Genomic DNA, 26,780 nt, shown 5'->3' with positions numbered 1-26,780 from the left:
GGTCCAAATGCAGCTCCCACTAAAGCTGTGATGTATGGTGTGAGCTTCTCATGTCAAATTAGATGGTGGCCTGAGCTCAGGCATTGCCACTGGGAAAAGAAAGAGAGGCTGAAATAGAAATTTAGCAAGCTGGGTGGACAGAATTTAGAGAACGAAAGTATGTAAATGTTGAAGAAAAGTGACTCAAAGTTGGAAATAATATAGAGACAGTAGTTTGCAAGATTGCTGTAAGGAGTAGATGAATTCATAAAGAGTCCCAAGAATAGTATTTGAATGCCATTGGGTAAGTCCTTAACAAAAGCAGCTTTTCTCTTCCTCCTCATCCCCCTTCATTTTCATTAAAGGTAGGACTGTCCCACCTGGAAACTTCAAAGCGCCCATCCCGAGGAGGCTCTGCCACGGGTGTATTTATCAGAATCGCAAAATTTCAGGCCATGAACATATTCCTGCCTCTACTGGTCTCCACTGAACTGATAGAAATAAAAGTGTCTTTTCTCCAGGGCTTCATCAGGAAAATCCTGAAAGCCATTCTCTCACAGTCAGAATGTTTTCTTTGTTTCTCTGAGACAGAGTCAACATCTCTGCGAGGAACAAAGAAGCAGCCTGACTCAAGCCGAGCCAACACTATGGGCTGGGTTATGGCTGCACAGTGGTAGCTGGGGTTACAGCTCCCGAGATTTCAATACTTGTGATATACATTATGACAACATGTGGGAGATCTTTTTAAAAACTGAACGCATGTATTTCTAAAAGTCAGGTTCGCATTCAACCTCAGACTTTCCTAAGCGCACTCATACTAAGCTCTCTTGGGATATCTTTAGGACTTTGGGGAACTGGGAAGGACCAGACAAGGATTCTGAGTCTGGCCACATTTCTAATTCTTTCTCCCATAAATGTGTTCAATCCCTCATTTATTCAACAAACATTTACCAAGCTTATACCTTGTACCATGCACTGTGCCAGAAGCTAGAGCTTCAAAGAAATAAGTTAATATTTTTTTTCCCCACATACAGTCTTATAGGCAAGACAGACAAACCAAAGACTGGACATTTGTGTGGTATGCTACAGTGAGTTGGTGCAGGCAGCCTGGGAGCACAGAGGAGGGTCACAGAGCCCAGCCAGGGTTTTGGAGAAGACTTCCCAGAAGATAAGCAAGAGTTAGCTGAGTGAAAAGGCAGGGAGGCCTTCCAAGTAAGGGAGCAGCAAGCAAGACGGCCAAAGCCAAGCAAGACCATGGCACAGTGGTTCTCACTCTGGTTGTACATTAAAACCATTGGCAGAGCTTTTAATAATTACTGATGCCCAGGCCCTCACACAGATCTATGAAGTCAGACTCTTTGGAGGTGAGGCCCAGGAATTAGTCTTAAAGGGACCCCAGGTATACGTAACCAGAGTTAAGGACCACAGGTCTAAGAAGAGTCACCAACACAAGATGTTTGGAAAAGAAAAGCACAAAGAGTACTGTAACAGTTCATTCTACCAATAATTCTGAAACATTGGCTTTAGAGCCTATGCAAAGCATGCAAGACCAAGGGATACACTGATCTGTTCTTGAGTCTATTAAGGATCTGTTATACAGCCCCAACCTGAATCCAGAAATCAGTTAAATCTGTGGTTCTCAGCGACCTTCTCCCCCACTTCCATTCCTCTTCCCACCCATTGTCCCCTCCGGGAAATATAGCCCACTTGCCATTCTTAATGGAGTGTGCTATGGTTCTCAAATCCAATAATACTCTCTTCAGAGCTCTGATGAGGACCTATTTGTAAATATTAATTTCATAAAACTTGAAGGAAGGCTTCCAGGTCAAACAAAACTCCAGACACAGAATAACCAAACTTTTGACAAAGTAAATAATAAACCAATAAATCAAACTTGGCCATTTTCTTAGAGCCTTGGATGAAGTCATAGAAATTCTATTTCAATGCGAAAGTGAGAGGAACTACCTTGGACCCAGAGACTGGCCAATAGCTCCCATCCACAAAAAGGTGAATGTAGAAGTGGGTGTGAATTCCAGTTCAGCAACTCACTGCACCATGTTGGGCACAATATTAACCTCTGGGAGCCTGTTCTCTCCTCCACGAAATAGCTATAATTATATATACCTTACATGGTTGCTCTTGGCTTAAAAGAGACGATACATACAGAGCACTGAGTATATAACAGGTGTCCAATACCTGACAGCTGGCTCTTTAGTCAGTGACAATTCTTTTAATCAGAATTTATTCTAACATCATGCTCTATTATCAGAAACCGTTACAAGAGAGAAAATAACACAGGAAGTAGAAGGACAGGCCAGGTTGTGGCTTTCTTCTGCTGGCACTTTCTCTTCTCTCTCAAGGCAGCACATGGCTCGCAAGACATTTCAGTCTGCAGGCTGCTCCTGCCTCTCAGGGGTGGTCCCCACATGCACGTCCGAGGGTATGAATGATGCAGCCCCTCTACCTAGTTGATAATGGTATCCAAGAGCCTGTGTCTGTCCCTCTGCTGGCCTGGGCCCAACCCATACATGATGCTTTATTACCTTTTATTTATTGACCCCTCTGACCAATGTCGGGAAATTGCCCTTCGTCTCCCACACTCCATTGGACTTTGTTAAAATAGGTTTACTTCCCAGAAGGTATGCTAATGGAATTATGTCAAATCAAGCGGGAACCCCACAGATCCTATGGCAGATTCCTAACCTTTTTGTCCCACGGATTCCTTTGGCAGCTTAGCAAAAGTGTCCATAAATACATAAAATAAAAGGTACAGGATCACAAAGGAATTTGAGTATACTGAAATACAGTCTTATCAACTTCCCATGGAGCTCCACAGATTTTATAAACACCTGATAGCTGAACCCCTCACCAAAAGCTTGGGAACCCTCCGAGGTCACCCAGCTAAGAAGCGAGAGAGTCAGGGCAAGCCCTGCATGCCTATTCCTGGACTTGGGCTCTTTCCACCAATTTCTTTATTACTCTAGAAAATTAAGAAAAACAAAAGAGAAATATTATTGCTTCTGCATGGAAAAATCCTGATTTTATCTATGTTGGAAGGTATGGACGAGGCTCTGCTGTCCTATATGTATTCATGAAAACTGACTACATTTCCTTAAGGATTACAAAACTGGATGAAGATTGTAGCCCAACAAACATCTGGAAAAGCTAAAGCCTGCAATAACTTGACTGAGGATTCATCTAGTGCTGGTAAGTGGCAGCAGATGTTTCAATTCCTGGAATTTTGAAAGATATTAGTGTTAGATGGTGGACTAAATGGTAGGATTCATCTCTACTTTCAGGTGGCCTTTCCCAAGGAAGGAATGAGCGAGCAACTAGTGTCATTCTTCTCTGCTGAGAAGGTGGTAAGGTATCTATCCTGAGGGCATTAACCCCTGGCCACTAGCTGAACCCTTTCGCTCCTTTCTATGTGGGGGCAATAGGACACGATGGTTAAAAGTATGAATTTGGAGTCACAACACAGGCTTTAAATACTCACTTCATCATTTTAGAAAAGTTTCATGACCACCTCTTCTCACTTCAGGTTTTTCATCTCTCTATGGGAACAGCATTAATGCCCGCCTTGCAGGGTGTGGTAACAATTAGAACTAATATATGGAAAGCAACTATACAAGACCTGATGTGTAGTATTTGATAGTTAGCAGCTATTATTATAATTAGTTCTAGGTTGAACCTTGCACCTTCTCCTCTACATCCCTTATTGAATAAAGCAGATGTTAGGGCAGGTGAAATTAGCCGTGCGAGTGTGTTCAGAGAAGCCAACACGATCAGAGTAGATCTGTTTCATCTCTCCAACGTATCTCAGAAAGATAAGTGACTTGACCACAGTCACAAAGAGAAAATCCTGCATCTTCTCATCACCAAATCTATATACCTCCCTGTAACTGGTGGCCTACACTTTGTCTTCCCTCTTGTTTCTATGGAAACAGAACCATTGCTCTTCTCAAAAGTCATCCTTCCCACCTATGCTGTGGGTCCCGTCCCTCTCTCCTACTCAGGATTGCTGTTATGATCTCCATCCCCCTCTCATATGTAGTTACTATTTCTCCTCAACTGGATCATCCCCATGTGCATGCCTTTAGCATCTCCTTAACCTCCACATCTCCTTTCAGCTGTTAAGTAATTTTTTCTGCTTTCTTTCAACTTTAAAGAGAGCTGCTGTCTCCACCTCCCTCCCCCCCAACCCACTTGGATTGGGCTTCTATCCCCACTGCTCATCAGAGACTGCTCTTGTCAAGGTCACCAACATCCTCCGTGTCATTAAATACAGTGGCCACTTCTTTATTTTTTTCTTCTTTGACCTCTCAGCAAAAGTTGATGGGTTTCCTCCTTCTTGAAACATTCTCTTCCCTTGGCTCTGTCCTCTTTTCCTTCTGTCTCCTCCACTGGCTCGTTCTCCTCTACTCGATCTCTATAGGTTAGAGGGTACTAGGAATCTGTCCTGAGCATCCTTTCCTTCTGTAACTGTATGCTTTCCCTTGGTAACCCCATTCAGTCTCATAGCTTTGAAAACCATCTATGTGCTTATGATACCTGAATCTCTAACTACAGCCCTGACTTTTCCCCAAAACTTGTTTTGAATATCCAGCTGCCTTCTTAACATTTTCACATGGATATCTAATAGGCAACTCAGACATAATTTATCTGTGAAGAATTCAAAGTTTCTCCAGTTTTCCTAGTGTTAGTCATGGGCATGAGCATCTGCCCAGTTGTTCAATCTGCAAATCTAGGAGTCAGTCTTGATCCTTCTCTTTCATCACCTTCCATATTCAACCCATTCGCATGTCTTGTCTACTTTATCTCCAAAGCGTATTCCAAAATCCAGCTACTTTCCATTTTTATTACAATCACTCTAGTCCAAGCCATCATTACCTGAATGACTGCAATAGCCTTGTAGCTAATCTCTCTAATCATTCTACAGTCTATTCTGGACAGCGCAGCTTGAATGATCTACTCATGCTCTTACTTAAAACCTTCCCATGGCTTCCCATTATGCTTGAAATAAAATCTGAATTCCTCAAAGCAAGATATAATATAGCTTCTACCTACCTCCAAACTCATTTTGAGTCACTTTCCCCCTCACCCTCTCCATTTCAGCCATCCTGGTCTTTTTGTTTACTGAAAACACAAAGTCTGCTCCCATCTTAGAACATTTTGTAAGGTTCTAAGACTTGCCTAGGAAATGGATCCAAGAATTTCCCTGGTAGGGTTGTGTTTCTCTCCTTCAGAGAGTTTCCTATGAAAAGAACTCAAATAAAAGTCTTAGAACTGGCAGTTCTTCCTGGACTGTTCTTTCCATAATCCTTGAATGGTTGGTTTCTTTTTATCATCCACATCTCAGCCTAAATGTAATGCTTACAGAGTCTATTCCTGACCACCCAGGTGAGGTAACCCAGTCACGCCCAAGTGTGCTATCCTATTCTCTTGTATTTATCTGTGTGTCTGACTCTCCCCTAAAAGATAAGCTCCATAAGAGCTAGGATGTTTGCGGTCTTTCTTTTTCTCTACTGCATCAGCCGGGCTGAAAACAGTGTCTGAACGTGGCAGGGATTGATATATGTTGTTGAAAGAGTGAATGAATGAGTGAATTAACAACAGAGCTAGGACCATAACCCAGGTGTCCTGCCTTCCAGTTCAGTATTCTTTCCCCTGTACCATGTCAAGTTGTAGTTCTCATCACTTTGATCGCTTCTTGCTCTTCACCAGATGCTTGGTGCCATTGAACTCTCAACTGATTCTATCTCTTAGTAATGAAGGAAATGATCACAAGGGGTCAAAAAGGAGAAGGAAGAAGACATCTGAATAAATCATGGAGTAAATAATAAATCTCCACAAGTAATGAGAATTACACATTCTATTATTCATTTAATCATCCAATAACATTTAGCGAACACTTATCACGTACCAGGCATTATGCAATTTACCAGGGATAAAAAGACAAATCTACTCGGAAAGACCTGACAGTCTCCAGAGGAGATGAGGAGCCTTAGGATGATGTCTAACACAGTATGGTGGCCCCGAGAACAAAGCAACATGTGCTGAGGAAACAAAAGCAGAGAGTGAGAGATGCTGCATGGAGTGGGCAAGAATTCAGGGAGACATTCCAGAGAGTGGAACTTTTGAGGTCAGTCCTAAAGAGTAAATTCATGTTATTGCAAATTCTTATAGTCTTGGTTTTCACATGAAAAGTACAGTTGTGTTTCCCCTTTATTTTAACTGACAAAAGGAAAATAACTTTAGAACAGTATACAGGATGACTCTGATAGTTGAAAGAACCACTTATTAATAAATGGAGAAGTTTTCATCGGGAAAACTTTTTTTTTTTTTTACGATGGGATAGTTCTCTATTTCTTGTTACAGAGCCCACCAAAATCCTTTCATCTTCTCTTCTCTGAGGGCCTTACAGTGAAACCGAAGCAATTACCTACATGATAAAAGATCATCTAACCACAGAACTGCTTTCCTGTAAAACCACAAACCATCTCCTTAAAGAAATGAGCTGTCAGGTAAAACCAAAGTTTTGAAGCAGGTAAAAAAAATGAAGTTGATCTATGTGTGCTGATATGGAGAGATACATTTTAACATGAAAATAAGCAAGGTTTTGCTCTTATTGTTATTATGTTAGGAGCTTATATCCTAGTGGGGAAAAAAAAACATAATAAGCAAGAAAATACATAAATAAAAGATATAATTTCGGGTAATGATATAATAAAATAATGAAGCAGGCAAAGCGATAGTGACAAGAGTACTATTTTTGAAAGGTCAGGAAGGCCTTTTTTAAATAGTGTAATTTGAGTAGGGATGTGGGAGAGGGGAGAGAGCCCTGCAAGGTTCTGAGGGGAAAGCATTACAGGAGAACAGCGAGAGTCAGAGCCCTGAAAAGGAATAAGAATCCCCTCTTTTCTTGTAAAGGTAAAGGACATAGCTCCCGAAGTTTAGTATGTTAAGGATTCACTCTTGTTGTTGTTGTTTTAATGTTTACAAGGCCTAATGCTGTAAGTTTTTCTCAGTTGCTTACAAATTTGAGAATGAATTTTATTTAGGATCTAAGTCTGCTATAAATATACTGTCTTATCTATATGCCACTAAAAATACCTCCCACCTATCTGAAAGGCATAAAATCCAATTCATAAGAGTCAAAGCTGTTTATTCCATAGAGAAAGGTGATGCTCAACCAGAAGTACCCCTGGACTTAAATCTATACCCCCAACCCCCACCCCAAACAGCAATAGGTCTCCTAGAATATGTAACTGGGAGGGTCATCAAAGGTCCTGAAGGGAGTTGCTCCAGAAGACATCTTTGGCATTCTCAACTTTTAGCCCTAAATGTTATAGAACTGCTATCTCCACTATACCCCCAGCTCTAGTGGAGATGGAAGTGACAGTCTCTACTTCACAGCGGGGGGACTGAGGGACAGAGAAGTGGGTGGCTTGCCCAGGATCACATAGAAAGCCACCTCCAATTTCTAACTTTCACGCTGTTGCTTGAGCCACATTCCAGGCTAGGGACCACATTGGGTGGAATTCATGTTCCATTTCAGGAAATGAGATTGTTGATTTTTCATTTACACAAAAATGAAAAATAAATACCAGATGTTTGAAAACATGTTGCAGCTCATCTTACTGGAACTTAAAAATGCAGTCTAAGAAAATTAAATTAGAAAATCCACATAGCAAAAAAAGATGTTTTGAATGAAATACACTTTGTCTTTCTCTCTCACACATACACACACAAACAATATCTCGTTGTTTCTTCTTCAGGGAGCAGCTGTGAAGGAAATTGGGGGAGGGAGATGGACAAAACATTCTATCTTTGTGTTTTATACAGAGCTAAGCTTTTAGGCCAGCCTTCCTGAACTGTAGGGGTGTGGCATGCATAAAATTGAACATCAGCGACCTGATGAAGCTTATAAAATAACTTGGGAGAAGCCAACTACCAAAGACAAGGCATCTCAAATCGGATGATTTTGCATGTGGAAACTGCCTACATCTTGACTAAAAAAAGGTATGTACTATAGTTTTAATTTTCATTTATGATAAATAATGCCTAAAAATAGAAATTGTGTTGACTTTCAATTGCCTCTTTTCAGCTAAAAATAATAACATGATTGAGGGCTTGTGCCAGTAGCTTCACAGAGTTAGTCTCATTTTTCCTCAAACAACTTTTCAAGATAGATATTGTTAGCACCATTTTTCAGATGAGGAAACTGAGGTTCAGATATTCTAAGCAAGGCTAAAGATAAGACTGGCAACAAATGCCAGAGCTAGGGTACCAACCCAATGTTGACTCACCTCAAAGTATTTTGCTTTAAGTGGGGCACTGTGCACCCACATCTATACTATACGAGATGATGAGAACATTTTCCACACCAATACTATATTAGATGAATGAATTATCAGGGAGTTGTTATCCAACTGTGCATTATAATAAAGCTAACTGAAAAGTGAACTGGAATTGGTTGTGACCAGAAAAGGAACTTAACAATATGGCACAAAAATATTTTCTTCAGAAGATACATTTTCTCATTAGATTCAATAGCTGAATGGGTTTTCAAGACCTCGTTGTGGAAACGTATTGTATTTTATCACATGAAATCTAAAAATCTGGTCGTTAATGCTCTGCAGCTCCTTGAGATCAGCGACTAGGTCCCAGCTAACAAGTAGGAGTTGAGTTCAGATTCTTAGGCATAAGTTCTGGCTTCACAGCTCACCAGGAAGTAATCTGGGCAAATAAACTTCACTGAGCATGAAGAGAATGTCAGCGTAGGACTCTTTCAGATAGGACGTTGTGAAGATTTGGTGCATGACACATGGAAAATACTAAGGCCTGGACTTTTTGGTGGGGAAATTTAGTGAGTGTGAGCAGTTATTCTCAGAGTTGGTACTGGCCCAAGGTAGGTGCTAAGTAACTTTAGTAGAATTGTTTTTAAATTATTTACTATTCGGTCAAAATAATATCTATAAATTGCATTTATTTTTAAAAGTATTTAAACTTTCCTCGTTAGGTCAATCTTCCCATTTGTATTAGAAGATACAAAAATATATCATATATACCTAAGTCCATAGGTACATATTAATAATGTAATTTAGAATAGAAGGGACACACAAAATTTTGGATGCTATCAACCCTTTCTCTCACAAAACATTTTAACTATAGGAGTAAAATTTCTACAATAAAGAGGCATCTTTAAAAGAGATGCAATTAAGGGGAATTAACCTTGCTCTGAAATCCTCCTACAAAGCTAAAAAAAAAATATGTTTCAGCCCCCAATAGAACATTTTGTAATAAGATAGTTGTCAGAATAAGATGTGGAACTAACTTTTGGTATAACTGTCACATGGTGAAATGAGATTCATCAGGTAACAAAGGTAGGTGTTTATTGAAAGCCACCAAAGGTGGTGTGCAAAAAGAAGCATGGTTCAGTGGCAGAACGGAGAGCTGGATATGGGGCCCAAGTCCCACCTCTCTGCCCTTCGAGGCCTCAGCTTCCCCATCTGTACACCTGGGTGGGGGAGGGGTTGGATAAATGACCTTTAAGGTCCTGCACAGTTTGAGGGGCCCTGTAGAGTGTGCATTCTTTGAGGATAGGCACTGAACTTGGCACCTACCGGGGTGGGGGAGCGTGGCCAAGAGTAGAGCTCCAGTGATTCTGAGAACCTCTTGGAAATGGGTGCAAATTTTTGTGGGTTTAGGCTGGGTTTCTGCAAATCTATCATCCCTGGAAAGTTTAAAAGAAGGATGTTGTTTATGTGATGGTAGGGGCAGGTGGGAAACTGAGCTTCAGAGACTAAGGAAGGTGGTCCCACTGCAAACTTGCTAAAGAGGGGCTCAGCTGGGGTCCCCTGGCCCCCTGCTGGCAGCTTTTACTCATTATGCAATTTTTCTTTTCAAACCAACAAGGAAACCTCCAGAAGAAAAGCTATTGATTATTAAAGGTTATTTGAAGGTTTAGAGACTCATAATAAAGTGGTTATAATTATTCCTGCGATGACACATCCTTTTAAATGCTCAGATCTGAGAACATTTTGCTTGCATTGATTCAGTCCTCATCACGGGGAGAGAAGCGAAGAGCTGGAAATAGCTCTTGTACAGCTACAGGTAAGGAGTCACAAGGAAGAGAACAGACTGAAAACAAGTCAGTGAAAGAAGCAAGGAGCAAGCGAGACACTCATACCCTGCCAACAGCCCTGTAGCCTCCCGCCCCTGCCCTCTGCCCCTCCTCAAAGCAGCTTCCACTGCCCCAAGAACCTTTTGGGCCAAAATACTTGTTGCACAATTATATGCCAGTTACGGTCCTTCTCTAGTTAATTGCACATCTATGAAAAATATCCCCAACAGAATGTAAAAAAATTTTTTTAAAAAGAAATTCAGGAAATAATCGTTTGTTTCTGCTTTTCGTAGTAACAGTAACTAGCATTAATTGAGCATTTTCTTTGTGTCAGACACTACTCTAAATGCCCTCTAAATCATCTCATTTAATTCTCTAAAAACTTCATGAAGGAGGTTTGATTGTTATTCTCACTTAATAGACCAAGAAACTAAAGCATAATTGGACACAGTTACAGTTAGTATGTGGCAAAGCCAGAATTCAAAACCAGTCAAGGTGACACTGGTGTCCCCAGTGCTCCGTGGCTCCCTGTTAAGGTTTCCAGGCCTACTCCTGGGTTGGTAAACAGCCCAGCAAGATGGGGGTTGGCCGGGGGAGGCGGGTCAGCGAGGCATTTCTCTTATGAATCACCTAAGACACTAAATGTTGTTCATGGCTTGTTTTCCTTTTTTCTCTCTAATGGTTCCCTTGACAGCTTCAATCTCTTCCCCCTTTGCCTGTCCCCCTGCTGCCACATTGTTTCTGTTCATTCAAGTATCTACTGTGACTGGCACTGAGAGGTTCCGTGGGTGAGTTCAAGGAGAAACAGACACAGTGTCCACCCTTGAAAAATACCTAATTTGGTGAGCGGGAGAGGTTACAAAATAAATCCGACGAACCCCGATACCAGGCAGAACATGCTCCAATGGAGGTGCAAAGGTCCTGGAGGAAGGCCTCCCAGCAGTGCTGACAATTCAGGTGGCCCTGGAGGATGAGGGGCTCAGATGACTGAGTGAGAGGATTGCCCACAGAGGGACCGTCCAGCCCAGAAATCTTTCTCCAATGATTGGTAAGAAGACTCCAGCTGTTTTGTTTCCTCCAATTCCAGGTCCATCTCCAGCCACCCAGCCACCAAGATGATGACGGCACTGCTGCTGCTTTCCGCGCTGGCTGGCCTCTTCGATGTGGCAAAGGGACAAGCATTCCATCTTGGGAAGTGCCCAACTCCTCCTGTGCAGGAGAATTTCGATGTGAATAAGGTGTGGTAAAAGGTTAACTTCCCATTTGTTTTATTGTCTCCCGTTAGAATAAGCACCTTACAAAGGCTCAGTTCTCTTACTGTGCTTTGATGGCCACAGCATGCCTGGGGGTAGGTACTTACCTTATCCACAGTTCTCTCAAAGGAGACAAGACAAAACTGGCAGCAGGGAGTTTCTGGAAGATGATCTCAGGAAGCACAGTGGGCAAGTGGGGAAAGTGAGACAGAGAAGGCAGGAAAGCAACAAATGGTGCTTTCAGGAGCAGGTTACTCTATGAACAACGGGTTCAATCCTGCTGGGGATCTGGGGATCCTCTGAGGGAATGTGTGGAATGCGCCTCAGGTTGTCTTGCAAATGAAGGCAAGTAGACGTGGGAGCTCCCATGGCAAAGCCATCTGTCAGAGGAGACACGGAGGCAGCCTGCATGGGAATTGTCCACCGTGGCTGAGGTAAACCCAGAGGCGAGCTGAGAGGACACAGGCAGAGCATCGACAGCAGCTGCTGCAGTAATCTCGTCCCCATTCTATGGATGAAGAAGCCGAATGTCCGAAAGCTCGTAAGCTGCATAGTCACACAGCTGGTGAATACAGACCAGTATTCAAAGCTAGGCTTCTTGGTAGGGCAGGACACCCAAGGATTACCCAAACAGGGCCTAGGAGAGGACGGAACTCCCCAAAGGGCTTTCTTGTTACCTGCACTAAAGAGATATCGATATAACCAGCTTCCCATTCTCTGGCTTTTGTTCCTCAGGTTAGGCCCAGCCTTACTGGTTATCTGTATGGCCGGGGGATGGGCAACAGAAAGAGGCAGCTACTGGATGACATGACTTAAAGGTGCCCATTGCCACTCCCTGTTAAAGTCTCTTAGTAGAGGCAGTGGCACTTGTTATAGTAACATTGACCTTGTTATCAGTCACTCACACTTAGGTGTGAATGAGTGTTGGGACCTCTTGGGGGCAGGGTAGAGGAGTGAGGGAAGAGGGCTCAAAGTCTGAGGGGGATGGGGAAGGAGCACGTCAATAGAGGGCTCAAACAGGGGAGGTAGGAAGGCGAGATACAGTACACTGAAGTCTACATTGCCTTACTCCATTAATTATTAAGGGCTGATCCCTTTATTCAGGCAACCCTGGTGGTCCACAGGTGGCTTTATAGAAAAAAAAATCTAGGTGATTTGAGTTGCATTTGGAAATTATAGTTAATCTGTATTTACAAAAGTCCTTTGAGGAGTAATGCAGAATGTTGAAAATAAGGTTTATTGAGATATAGTCCATATGCTATACAATTTACCTGTTTAAAGTAGTTTCCACTTTCAATGGTTTTTAGTATATTCAATATAAAACCATCACCACAATCGATTTTAGAACATTTTCATCATCTCAAAAAGAAACCCGTACCCATTAAAAGTTATTCCCTATTTCCCCCAACCCTATCTGCCCCAGGAAGCCAATAATCTAATTTTTGTCTCTATAAATTTGCTTATTCTGGACATTTCATAGAAATGGAATTACATGTGGTCTTTTGTGACTCCTTTTACTCAGCATAAGGTGTTGAAGTTTCATCCGTATTGTAGTATGTATCAGAACTTCATTCCTTTTTGTTGCTGAATAATATTTTACTCAATAAATTATGCCACATTTTGTTTATCTGCTCATCATTTAGATAGTTTACATTCTTTCACTATTAGGAATAATGCCGCTATAAGCATTCATGTCCAAGGTTTTTTTGTTTGCTTGTTTGTTTGTGTGTGTGTGTGTTTGGTGAACATGTGTTCTTAGTTTTCCTGGGTATGTATGTATATATATATATATATATATATATATATATATATATATATACACCTAGGAATAGAATTACTGGGTCATATGGTAACTTTATGTTTAATCTTTAGATAAGCTGTCAGACTATTTTCCAAAAGATCTGCACCATTTTATATTCCCACCAGCAATGTATAATTCTTATTTCTTCATATCTTTGCCCATACTTGTTATTGTCATTTTTCTAAATATAACCATTTTTAGTGGATGTACAGTGGTATCTCATTTGTCGTTTTGGTATGCATTATCCAAATGGCTAATAATGTTGAGCATCTTTTCATATGCTTATTGGCCATTTGTATATCTTCTTTGTAGAAATGTCTATTTGAGTCCTTTCCCCATTTTTAAATTAGGTTATCTATCTTTTAACTATTGCTATATTAGAATTCTTTATATATTTTAGATACAAGTCCCTATCAGATACTGATTTGTAAACATTTTCTCCCATTCCACAGACTGTCTTTTAACTTTATTGATGTCTTGTGTATTTTGAAGCACAGAAATTTTTAATATGAATAAAGTCCAATTTATCTATTTTTTCTTTTGTTGCTTGTGCTTTTGATGTCTTATTTTAAAAAACCATTTCCTAATCCAAGATTATGAAGATTTACTCCAAGATTATGAAGATTTACTCCTATATTTACTTCTAAACATTTTATAAAAGTAAGACTTTACATTTAAGTCTTTTATCCATTTTAAGTTAATTTTATATATAGTGTGTTATAGGGGTCTAACTTATTCTTCTGATTGTGGATATTCAGTTGTCCCAGAACTATTTGTTGAGAAGACTCTTATATTCCCTTTGAATGAATAGTCTTGGGATCCTTGTCAAAAATCAATTAATTTTTTTTATTTAAGAGTTTACTTTTGGACTTTCAAGTCTATTCCAGTATCTATATGTTTATCCCTCTGCCAGTACTATATAATCTGGATTACTACAGCTTCGTAGTTAAGTTTTTCAAATCAGAACATGTGAGTCTTCAACTTTGTTCGTCTGGCAATTTTGAGTCCTTTGCATTTCCATATAAATTTTAGGACTAGTTTGTCATTTCTGCAATGAAGCCAGTCGGGAGTTTTAATTGCTATCTTAACAATTTGAAGTCTTCCAATTCATGAACTTAAGATATCTTTCCATTTACTTAAGTCCTCTTTAACTTCTTTCAAAACTGCAGTTTTCAGAGTACAACTTCTACTTTTCTTTGGTTAAATTATTCTTAACTATTTTATTCTTTGATGTTACTGTAAATGGAATTTTCTCAATGTCACTTGCAGAATGTTCATTGTAAGTGTAGAAATATATTTGATTTCTGTATATTGATGTTGTATGCTTTAACCTTGATGAATTCATTTGTTAGCTCTAATAGTTTTCGTGTGTGTATGGATTCCTTAGGTTTTCTATGTACAAAGTCATATCATCTGCAAATAGAGATAGTTATACTTCATCCTTCCTAGGGTTCTTCTACATAAGAGAAACTGATATTCAAGAACCTGGGTAAAGCAAGAAACAGATTCTCCTCTAGAGTCTCTGGAAAGGAACACAGCCCTGCCGACATCTTGATGTTAGCCCAGTGAGACCCAGGTCAGGCTTCTGACCTGCAGAGCTATAAGAAAGTAAACTTGTGGTAATTTGTTATAGCATTGATAGAAAACTAATAACTTTTTCTAAAAAACTGATAATTTTTACATGAAAGCTAGCCTAATATATACATTATTTGCACCTGACTTTTTTCATTAAATGTATCTTGGAGATAATTGCACATCTTTCTTTTTTTAAAAAATGTAAAACATTCCACTGTATGGATGTGCCATCATTTATTTACTGCTAATAATGCTTCCTGAGATTTATTCCTGTTTTTTATTATTATAAATAGCGCTGCAACAAATAATCTTACACGTACATCATTTCTTATTACCAGGTGGATACATTCCCAGAAGTGAAGTTGCTGGGCCAAAGAGTATATGTATTTTTAGTTTTGCTAGCTATTGCTAAAATGTCCTGCATAAAGGTCGTAAATTGGTGTGGCTTCTATTCAAGGCAAGGTATGGAAGCAGGAGGATGCCCTTCCTCACCTACACAGTTGTGTGCTTCCTTTAAAGCTGACTCTGTACACTGAAGTTATGAACTGAAAGAAAGTCCCCCGTGAAAGAATGATGCAGGCGTTCCAAATCCTGATCATTTGCCAAAAGCCTTTGTGACTAACTCCCTGCGTGGGGTCATGTGAGGAGAATTCAACCAGCTCTGGAGTCTCAGCTCCCCACAGTGAACATATCTGACTTTGCACACAATTCAGAGATGCCTTGTGGAATCAAAATGTTTGAGATGGCACCTTACATTGCCTTCAGTTCTGACTGAAGGGGTCACTGAGCATATCTAAATAAAGAGCACTTTAGGAATAGAATGTGGCATTGAACCAATGTCCACACATCCGATTCACTTATTCTCATTTAAATCAAAATCTTGCTCAGTTGCACTGGGAACAATGCAGCCCATTTTTCCTGGCTTCCCAGGAAAGGGCTCTTCTCTGAAAGACAATGGAGAAGAGTTTGCAGGTCCCCAGAGAGCCACAGGGTTTGCTCTGCTTGTTGTTGTCTCTGCAGTACCTTGGAAAATGGTATGAAATTGAGAAGATCCCAGTAAGCTTTGAGAAGGGAAGCTGCATCCAAGCCAACTACTCACTAATGGAAAACGGAAACATCAAAATGATAAACCAGAAGCTGAGGTGAGTGGCTGTGATTTCAAAGGCTTTGCATATCCTGAGCTGATCCTGCAGAGAGCTGCCCCGGGGTGACTGGGTGTCCTTGCAGTCTAGTTCAGGGAGGACACGATCATTTCTGGCCCTAGGCTGTCTGCTCATAACAGGTCCTGAGATGAATGCTTTTGGCAGGTAGGATAGCGGGGACTAGAGGTTGCTCACTCATTTCCATGAGCACTTGCTGTCCACCTACTGTGTATTGGACCCTGTGAGAGGCACTAGGAACTCAACAGTGACCCGAACTGCAGAGTTTCTGCTCTCACTGCAAAATAGAGATTCTAGTAGCAAAGGACACCAGGGACAACCTTGTCAGATGTCTAAACCAAGAGAGAAGACCTTTCTATATGAACTACTAACAGAGGGCATCCAGCTTTGTTTGAAGCTTCCAGCAATTGGTAGCTCGTCACCTTCCATGACAGTTTATCTCATCTCCAGACAGCTTTAACTATTGGAAAACTCCTTTTCTTATAAAACAAGGATCAAATACATATGTAATCACGTTCTAAGTTATGTGAACAGTATATTCTACAGAGATACTTTTCTAAGCCTGAGGGTTCTCACAGATTGATATTTGATCCTCAAATTCACATTTTGAAAAGCACAAACTTAAAAAAGCCTCAGAAAAGCTCTTACCCACCTTCCATCAACAAAGGTAAGGACAACAATAAACAACAGTAACTAATAGTTATTAAGCATTTTCTATGTGCAAGGCACTATTCTGTGTATATATGTGTATACATGTATGTGGGTATGTGTATACACACATACACACATATATGTATATATATACATTTATTCCCATAACAACCCTGAAGTAGTACTATTATTCACTCCATTTTTATGGATGAGAAAACCGAGGTACAGAGAAGTAATTTTCCCAAAGGTCACACAGCTTATAAGTGACAAACCTGAGATTCCAATCCCAGAAAAACTGAAATGGTGAAGCAAACTGAAGACAGATGAAAGGAAGGCTGAGAAGAGGGGTTGTCCTTCCTGTTCCCTACAGGATCTGAGAATTATGTTCAGCTCCAAGAAGACAACTACAAGCCAGCCTGGAAGTTACTTAGGCTCACAGGGGCTTTCTAAGACCATCTTATTATCTTCTAAGCTTCCTGTGAGCAAAACACAGTGGGTTGACTTCTCGACCCTGCATAAACCTAAGACACAAAGTAAGGCTATTGAGGACCTCTAAAAAAAAAAAAAATCCAGCTTTTTCAGAGCCCAGGAATTGAGATGCAGACACCCAGAAAATCTTATAGGAATTTTGTAGGCCCCAAAATAGCAATGACTTCATTTCAAATATTTTGTTCCATTCTAAGGTCAAAAGTCAATGACACAGACCCCAAAACCTATGTGATCCCAGCTACCTCTCTTTTTGGAGTTGGCCAGGAGCCTGACTGTTTAGGTCACTTTGCCCCTAGGGTCACACCTGGTTAAGGTACAAGTGCACATGGAAAAAGATTTGCTAGTTTAGGAAAATGGTCTCGTTTCTCCTTCTAGGAATACTACAGAGTGAGTGGAGGGCACAACAGAGAGTTTGAGCAGAACGCGCTTAGCCAGTGTCAAAGAATTTGAGGACAAAGTAGCTGGCACAGGGCTGGGAGCCGAAGGGCTCAAGCTTTGGAGTTTAGCTGCTGAGTCTCAAACCCTGGTTCTGCCACTTACTAAAAACATGATCTTAGGTTAATTATAATAACCCTCTCAGCCTCCCTGTCCTCCTCAGTAAAATGGCAATAAGCATAGCACCTCCCTCAGAAGGCTCTGCGAGCATTAGTGAGGCAACACATGTAAAGCATTTGGCGTATAGTAACCATTTCATAGATATCTCTGTTACCGTTAATTTGCTGCTACTTTTGAAAATACTCATGCATTTTCCCATGAACAAGTTGTGAGTTTATGATCAGAGGCTAGTGTTTTAAAAGCTGTTCTGGAGCACAATGCAAATAATATTAAAAATGGGGAAAGCCTGCTGGGAAGGGACTGGTTTGTTGCTAAGCAACTGCATGCAGATAGAAACGGGGCCATCTTCCCAGGCTGGCTAAATTCCAGGTGAGAGAGCAGGGCACAGTCTCCGGCCCTACTCGATGATAAACAGACAATGCATGCAGACCATCAGAGTACATTTACCACCTCCCTTACCTGGTGCTTATTGTCTGGTTTCTAGGACATCCATCACCACTAACCATAGCCTACTGACTTTCTGACATATACTTTCGCTCTTGTTTTAGTTTGTCTGCTCCCTTGAGGACTAATGAACAGGCAGATCCTCTCCTGACTTCCTAAAGAGAGTGCCCTAATGTCTGAGCACCCTTCCTGCACAGCCTCCAACCCCAGGCCATTCCTCTCTCTCCTGGGTTCATGGGGTCATGGAGAGTTTATCCAGAAATGGGGCCAGTTCCCTTCAGAAGAGTGGAAGTATTTCATTCACCTAAGACCTTCACTTTTAAGACACACCACCATTTTACATATCACTAAGAAAGAAATGACATAAATGTTAAATGGTATTAATTGTATGATGCACATTTCTTCACATTTAATGTCTCTGAGACCTGGATACACCTGAAAATCACAAAATAAGGTAAATGTTTGCTCACTGCCTACTTTTACCTGAATTATGTTGAAATCTCCCATACTCAATCAGAAGCTTGCAGAAATGGAAGGGGTTTCAGAGTTCAGCTGGGCAAACCCTTTTATGAGACAGATGATGTCACACGAGGTCACTGAAGCCCAAAAAGGAGAAAAAGCTTGCAGATCTCCAGACTCCATGTTTTGTAGTATTTTCAGTAATCAAGTCAGTCTTTGTTTTTTCCTTTGGGCTCGTCTCATTTTTAAATAAGTGATTCACTTTAAAGAACTGAATTCTCAGTGTATTGGGTTGTTTCGATTGTTTTTTCCTTCTCTTTTACTCCCTCTCTCTCCAGAGCCTGGGAGCAGGGAATGGTCTTGCAGGCTATTGCAAACAGTCTAGTGCAAGACCTAACACATTACCCAATCGCAATTCCTGCATCTCATCTCCCCAAGATCATCTTCCTCAGCTTGATCTAAGAGACGGTCACAAAAAAAATGGAAAGGAGTGGCATGAGAGTCTAGCTTGCCTTCCAGAGCCTCTCTAACCAGAAATCACAATGTCGGCCACCATGGTTCTCAGTGCTGCATCTTGCCATTTATTGATTTTTGGCTTTCAATGAGTTTAGTTTTTTGTTCGTTTGTTTTTTTAACTCACTGCAGTCCCGATGGAACCGTGAATCAAATTGAAGGTGAAGCCTCCCAGGTCGACCTCACAGAGCCTGCCAAGCTGGGAGTGAAGTCTTTCTGGTGTAAGTATCCACTTTTAAAAGGTTTCAGGGACAGGAGATAGACAAACTAAAGACCAGAGGCCTGGGTTGGAGCACTTATGTCACGTCAGAGTGTCATCTACAATGATTCAATGCATAGTTATTTGTTGAGCACCTACTGCATGCCAGGCACTGGCCTAGGTGCTGGAGATGCCATGATGAGGAAGACAGCTGGCTCTTGTCCCTGAGGAGGTTGCATCCCAGTGAGGATACTGACAAGCACCCAGGCAATTTACTCTAAAACTACAGTGAACATTTCAATAGAGGAAACACAGATTGTAGCACACAGTGTTTGAGCAGTAGGAGACCCAATCTAGTCTTGTTTTCCAGAGGAAACTGAGGCCTGAAACAATTAGTAGTTATTAGCAGGAAAACTAACATGCACAAAACCTTGGAGGCAAGAGACGGCAAGAGCGAAGGTAAGTTTGAGTCCTTGCCCTGTCTGCCAGTTTCAAGCCACATTGTTGGGGTCCTTGAGAGATTTAACCACAGGCATTTGCCCTCTGAGTTCTGGGGTAAGCGAGGAATGGACACAGGCAACAGAGAAAGCACCATATATTAGTTTTACTGGTGATAGATACACCGGAGAATTCAGCTCAAAACTGTGAAGCTTTCTAATGCCAAAAGTGCTTGGGAGCATCTCTCTCCATCTGTGGGGCAGATATTAAAATCACCAGCTGCAAGAGGAATCACTACCCTCCTCCTCCATTCCTCCTCTGATCCAGGCCCCAGAGTGGGGCAAAGAGGAAGTTTTTATTTTATAGACCAAGATAGGAATGCTGGGAGGAGAAAACAGTTCCTCCCACATATATGACTACGGGCAAATTAACTTCACATCTACACCCAGCGTTGTGAAGATAAACTAGATAACACATGCTCTGTGAGCTGTAAAGGGATTTGTACAGGTCAGTTTCTCTTGTTATTTCTACAAATAAGAAAGTTGAAGGGCAGAAAAACTGGGTCACTGGACTAATTAGAGGCAGAGGTGGTGATCGGCCGGAGGAGACGAGAATGAGGGTGAAATTGAGCCAAAGCGAGGTATGAAACAAGCTTTATTAGGGTCTGTGGGCGAGGTTCACTGGTCCCGAGAAAAGGGGCCAGAGAAGTTGCACGTGTCTGGGGTATAGGCGCGGTTTTTAAAGGTTTTGGCCCAGGATGTCGGTGGGGTTACAGGGCGAGGACTTTTCTGTTTGGCTGATCTCGCTGCCCAGGAAGTCTCTGCTGTAACTTTGGTCGTGAGCCATCGGCCATCTTAGGTACTGAGCCACCTTCCTGCTGGCATAATGGCGCCCATGAGCAACCAAACAGGTGGGACTAAAACCTAGGTCTCCAAACTCTCAAATGAGGGATGGGGATGGCAGTGAAGGTCAAATATTATGTGTACGACCTTCTTAGGAAGCCTGTGACAGGAGTTAAAGGACCGGCCAGAGCAATTGGCTGGGGAAACAGAGGCGGAAGAGATTTATTGTGGTTGAAGGGATCGGATATTTGCATTGGGTTTTGCAGGTGTATGGGAGATTATGGGAAAGGATGTTCCAAGTGGAGCAAATGGGGTGAGAAAAGACCTGGAGAAAAACCCTAGAACATAGGCGTGCCCACGGAGCGGGAGGCAAGACTAGGAAGGGCCTCCGATGCTGTGTTAGAGAGTTTAAAGGTCCTTCCCTAAGCAATAGGAGACTGTTAAAGTTTCCTGATAAAGACATGGAAGTTTTCTTTACTAAGAGGAAATATCTGAGCAAATTTATGCTTGAGCGCTAGACCCTGTGGGAGGAAGACAGAATGTGTCTGCCTGAGTGTATGCAAGTGGGACGCAATGCTGCTGCTGCTAGAGGAGGTGGAAGATGAGTTTTCTCCTGATTACTCAGGGCTGTAGAACTCTCAGTCCAGCAAAAAACACACAAAGCAGCTGAAGTTCAACGGTAGTACATATTTGATGAATACACGCTCTCACGAGTGAGCCAAGCAAGTGGCACCAACAGTGCTAGAAAAGTAAGTCGGAACGACACTCAGTCTAGGCCCTGCAGCCCTGTCCAGCCTTCCGTCCAGATGTCCTCCGAGCATTCTTCTGTTTTCATATTTATGAACAGGTGGGAAGTGAGAGGTAGGAGGCACCTTGCTGGGTGGTCATCTGGACCAGTCCTCTTGTGTGGTCCTGAAACCCAGCTCGGTCCTTGACCCCCAGCCAAACTCGAACCACTCACACACTGCTTTCTTTGTCCAGCAGCTTCACCTGGTCACTCACAACCGCTGAACTCTGGTTTGACTTGGCAAACTGTGGGATTATTTTTGAGTAGAGGGGGTGGGATGCTTAAAACCCAGCAAAGCAAATCACTCAGGACTGCATATGTGTCCAAGCCTTTTGTTCTTTTGGAGTCGGCACACAGCTTTCTTCCATGTGGGTCTGTCTTCTACTTAACCTTAACAAGCTGTGCTATGAGTTTTCCTTGGCTTGGAGCTTGGCTGTGGAGGTCAAATTCACAGAGGAAGTTTCTGGATTCAGGTAGAGAGAGTAAATCCTCTCTCCTCTTAAGGATCCCTTTAATCTTGGGCTTTCAACGTTATGCAGATATTAGCCAATGGATCTTCATAGGCCCTTTGTAAGGAAGAGCTAACAACCTGTTACTGCTTGATTTACCATATTCTCAGGAATGGGAGGATTTTGAAGGGAAGGCAGAAAGAAAAACAAATGAGCCAAAGCTAGCCAGCCACTGCCTCCTTTCTTGATCAAGTTCTAGAAGAAGCTGGGTAGTACAGACTCAGAAAGCATTAGTCCCCTGACCTTATTCTTTACTGCAATTAGCTAAATGGTGCTTCTATATGCACTAGTGTGAAGTGCAGCCTGTCAATCTAGAGGCTTCAGCCAAACCCCCCAGTTACTATGGGCTTCCAGAGACCAACCCGATACCAGGTCCTCACAGAGAGGATCCAGAATGTTAGCTCTGAACTCTGGCTGCACATTAGAATCACCAGGGAGCTTTTTAAAGCACCAACCGCCTCCATATCAGAATCCAGGGAGGGGCATGTCGGAGCTAGTATTTTTCAAAGCCCCCATACGATTCCCACATAAAGCCAGAATTAAGAACCGCTGATCTAGAAGAACCGAGACCCCAGAGCCTGGCTTCCAGGTGCTGGAGATGACGGTTTCTCTTGCTCTGATCCCTCCTAACACTGCCCTCCTCTGATTCTCAGTGATGCCTTCATCTCCATACTGGGTCCTGGCCACCGACTATGAGAACTACGCCCTCGTGTACTCCTGTATCACATTCGTCTGGACGTTTCACGTAGATCACATTTGGATCTTGGGAAGAAACCCTTCTCTTCCTCCAGAAACAGTGACCCATTTAAAAGATATCCTGACCTCTAATAACATTGACATTGAGAAAATGACTGTCACAGATCAGTCAAACTGCCCCGAGTTTCTGTAATGAGTTTCTAAAATGAGGCTGCATTCACCCCATGTTCTTTCTTTTGCTTTGCTTCCCCCACCCCACCAACTCCTGTTAAAGACAAACCAACACGCCACGGCAAATCATTGCAAATACCAGAAGGGAAATTTGGAAGCCAGTGGAGAGGAACTTAAGGAAAGTTGCCGCAAACACTTAGCCATTTACTATCTTGTTACCTTGCGAGCTTAATAATAAACTTGTTGCTGACCTGCTGTGATCATGGTAAATTCTGAAGTGGATCAATTATTGTGAGTTTTCAATTATAACCTTATATTTGGAAATGATTAAACAGCTATGTTATATATATATATATATAAAAAAAACCTAAGCACTGAACAGTTTTAAGTTTAAAAGTAACAACTTTGTTTCTAGAAAGGGAAAGCTAATGACAAAGATATATTTTGAATGAGCTAAATCCAGGTGTCCCTTTCCGCAATAGGCATTCCTTTAGGGGGAATCATTTAGGTTTTTAGAGTCTCTGACAGGCAGTTTCCTTGAAGCATTTATTTTCTCATCAGGAGGTCTTCAGAGTCAAGCTGAAGAATGGGACCATCTTGGGGTCTGTGCAAGGAAGTAAAGAATCTACCAAGGAGAAGTAATGGAGATCTTTCAAAGAAAATCATTCCTAAAAAATCTTTTACTCAACTGAAATTTACTGAGGCCCAACTGCATTCCAGACATTGAAAAATACAGAATCTCTGTCCTCCCACAGAATTTCAAAGACTAGTAAGGGACACTGACAGTAAAGATGAAATTATAATCCAAGCTGAAAAATGCAAAGGTAGAGGAATGTGAAGGGAGGGAGCCGAGGGTGCTCTGAGAAAATCTCAGCCCCTATAAGACACAGGCACCCACGAGGTTGTACACTTACACCTCCAGGTGTTTCAGCTTCAGGGTGTCAGGATCCACTTCGAGTTATTTAATTTATTATTATTATTTTTTACACTGTGACTTTCAAAATGAAAGAGACCTTAGAATTTTTCACCCTGCAATTTCATTTAGCTTACATAACACTTATAATCTACTGATGTTTCGGGAAATGAATAGAAAATTAAGCCATTTGATAAGATTTTTGCTTTTTCAACATGAATATAAAATAATTTCCTTGAGCACTTGAGACCCTGCTTTATATTAAAGGTTACGAAAATTCCAAGGATCTCAGTATCTACAATTTTCATTTTACTAAATAAATATGGCCTCAAAATGTAACTTTCAGTTTGAAATTCGTAAAGGCTGACTGAATACCTCTGGGCAAAAAGGCAGTATGGAGGAGGGAGGTATTGAAGTGTGTTTATCACACTTCCCACCCACCAGGGGGCACTTGGCTTCTCTTCTAAAATACAATTCTTCCCCAGAATGATAAACTGCCTATCTATTTCTTATCTTACGGTACAAAACAAGTTGTGATTGTATTCCTTTTAACAGCTATCTGGTAACATCTAAAGCAATGAAAGTGACTACATTTTGCACCTTTTCCACTGCCTTGCCCAATACATAGGCTTAAATTTTTTATGTGAATAAATTACTGAATGGGTGGATAGGTGGATGGACTCGAAGTTTTTGATAAAGGAAAAGGAAACTGTGAAGCAGGTAACAGGGGTGACTGATCCTGAGAAAACCTTTGGGGAATCCAGGTGGCAGCACGGGGACAGCAAGTATCCAGAAGACACATGAGGAAAAACAACAAAAAATCCAGAAGGGAGAGGAAGAGAAGGCAAGTGGGACGTAAACAGCAAAATAAAGACAAGAGTATGTGATAAACCTCCCTGTACCCATCATCAGCTCCAACAGTCATTAACAGTTCACCAACCTTGCTTCAGCTACCACTCACGACCCCCAATCTTTTTCCTAAAGTGTTTGGAAACAAATCCCAAATATCACATCTTATTTTGCCCATAACTACCTATGTATAAATCACTAGCAAATACAGACACTTTTTAAACACACGATCAAAAAAAGCAAGGTTATGTTTTATATCATAAAGGTACTCAGAGAATGCAATTGATATGTAATTTAAAGATTATTTTATGTAATCCAGATGAAGGGGAAAATGTATCAACATAGTTGTACTGGTAGCCCCCAAACGGAAAGAAGCTAAATTAAAACAGCGGAGGGATGGGATCATAAGTTATGTAACAGCTAGTTGATGTAATGTTGGGCATTCATTAAAATTCAGAGTTATGAAGACTACACAACCTCATGGGAGCTGGTGCCTACCCACCCACACTCACAGTGCTGGAGGGAGGGAGGGAGGGTTGTTCCTGCATAAGGCCTTGCTGTCTGCAGAGCTAGAATCAGAAGCACCAACTCCCTAGACACACCCAACTGGATCAAGGTGTGTCCACCTGAGCTAGGGACAACCAATTCCTAGTCTGAACAGAAACCTCTGATTTTTGTGGTCTAACTGGATGGGAAAGATAAATTAGGATGATCAAATCAGGATTTGACTTTAAGAGACCTAGGGAGAGGATGATTGAAAACTCTGGAATTATAAAGTCACATAGTTTGGGAGGGCTATTATTGGCAAGGCACAACTGAAGTTATGAGAGTACAGCACAGAAATGCAAAGATAAGCAGAGACCCCACTGAAGGCCCCTAACAGAGCAGCTGCAGTAGCCGCTGGCTTTCCATGTCCTACCTCCAATTCCTGTAGAATTTTGCTGTCTTAGGTTCCTGTCCTCGGGTTTCCATAAAATTGGACACACACACACACACACACACACACACACACACACAACTTTTTTCTAAAACATTCATTTTGTACTAAATGAATGTTCCTTGCAACCAAAATAGCCCTAAGACAAAAGTGTTCACAATATAATGTTCAGTTAAAATAAGTTAAAATGCGTCATTTTAACTATGTTGTATTTCAAGTTACATGAAATGGTGGCATAAAATCAAGAACTGAAAGTGAACAGAAAAAATGAAAACAGTTAATGTGTTAGAATGGTAGAATTACGAAGTGATTTTTTTTTTCTATTTTCAGTTTTGATATTGATGTTTGTTGTGTAGGCCCTAAAACTGGAATTATAAAGTCACATAGTTTGGGGTGGCTATTACGTCCTAAAACATCCTTCTAGTTCAATCTGATTCTCTGGCAAGTTCAGTGTCAAGTCCCAAAGGAATAAGCTTCTTCTTTCAACGATTATCTCAGACTTCAAGATCTTCTTGAATTATTCTCCCATCCCATCACACTCCCAATACATTTGAGATAATGGCTTGATTTATGAATGTAGGAGCGTGCAATGTACAAGGTCCTCTGTACACTTCTGGGAGACGTGAAGCAAGATATTAAGCAATTTAGGAAGTTTTTACTTTCACAGTTGTCTAAACTGTATTTTTTTTATAAAAAATTTCCAAAAAAAGATTGCTTATCTTGATAATTATGAGAAACTATTAAAATTTTTAAATATTTGTTAAATATGATCAACTTTTTTGCTGAAATGATAAAATCAGTAATTGGACTAAATGCCAAATATGAAATTGAAATAAGCTCATCAAAAGTTATCTAATATTCCCCAGCAGAATGGGGTAATGTGAACCGTTGGTAATGTTAAGAGGTACCATGGTGGAAAGTGCACTGGGAAGAGATCTAGTGCTGGTCCCAGTCACAGCCTGCCTAGTCACTTACTCCAGCTCACCTCTCCTGCATGTCTTCATGGAAAGAGCCAAACTAGATAAGGTATCTCTAAGGATTCTTCCAGGTCAAACATTTATAGGCCTGTACTTTTGAACATGATTAATAAAGTATATTTTTTTGCTAAGAAGGAGGAAGTACTTGTACCTTTATAGGGAAAGTAAGCCATGAACGTAAAAGACCAACTCTTTGCATTGTTTCGTGCCTTCATCTAACCCTTATCAAGGTACACACACACACACGGACACACACACACACACACACTCACTCACTTTGTTGTTTAATCAATATCTATGTCTTTTCTCATACTATACATTATTTACTCATATAACATGCTATATTCCATAAATGCATTTGAAGTATTATATTTAACTAGGCTGAGAATTATCATTATAATTAAATAATTAAAATATAAAAATGCCAATCTTAAGCAAAATCTTCAGCATCTTCAAT

The 26,780-nt window shown here is 41.1% G+C and overlaps 1 protein-coding gene across 1 annotated transcript; it reads left to right on the top strand.

Annotated features, from left to right (window-relative positions):
• Positions 1-7,876: 7,876 nt before the first annotated feature.
• Positions 7,877-22,917, top strand: APOD (apolipoprotein D). Its single transcript, XM_016135295.2, has 5 exons — positions 7,877-8,001; positions 11,193-11,343; positions 15,755-15,876; positions 19,138-19,226; positions 22,434-22,917. The coding sequence occupies exons 1-5, from the start codon at positions 7,958-7,960 to the stop codon at positions 22,667-22,669; spliced, it is 642 nt and encodes a 213-aa protein (XP_015990781.2). The 5' UTR covers positions 7,877-7,957; the 3' UTR covers positions 22,670-22,917.
• The last annotated feature ends 3,863 nt before the right edge of the window (positions 22,918-26,780 follow it).

This window comes from Rousettus aegyptiacus, unplaced genomic scaffold (assembly GCF_014176215.1).
Source record: "Rousettus aegyptiacus isolate mRouAeg1 unplaced genomic scaffold, mRouAeg1.p scaffold_m13_p_4, whole genome shotgun sequence".
Lineage (NCBI taxonomy): Eukaryota > Metazoa > Chordata > Mammalia > Chiroptera > Pteropodidae > Rousettus > Rousettus aegyptiacus.
The sequence above is the reverse complement of the archived record's forward strand: the minus strand, read 5'-3'. Positions and strand labels throughout refer to the sequence as shown.

Bases quoted from the DNA above. Each gene is read 5' to 3' on its own strand.
- APOD (XM_016135295.2), top strand. From the start codon at position 7,958: ATGATTTTGCATGTGGAAACTGCCTACATCTTGACTAAAAAAAG. The intron at 8,002-11,192 runs GTATGTACTATA...CTCCAATTCCAG, and splicing joins TACATCTTGACTAAAAAAAG to GTCCATCTCCAGCCACCCAG. The intron at 19,227-22,433 runs GTAAGTATCCAC...TCTGATTCTCAG, and splicing joins GGGAGTGAAGTCTTTCTGGT to TGATGCCTTCATCTCCATAC.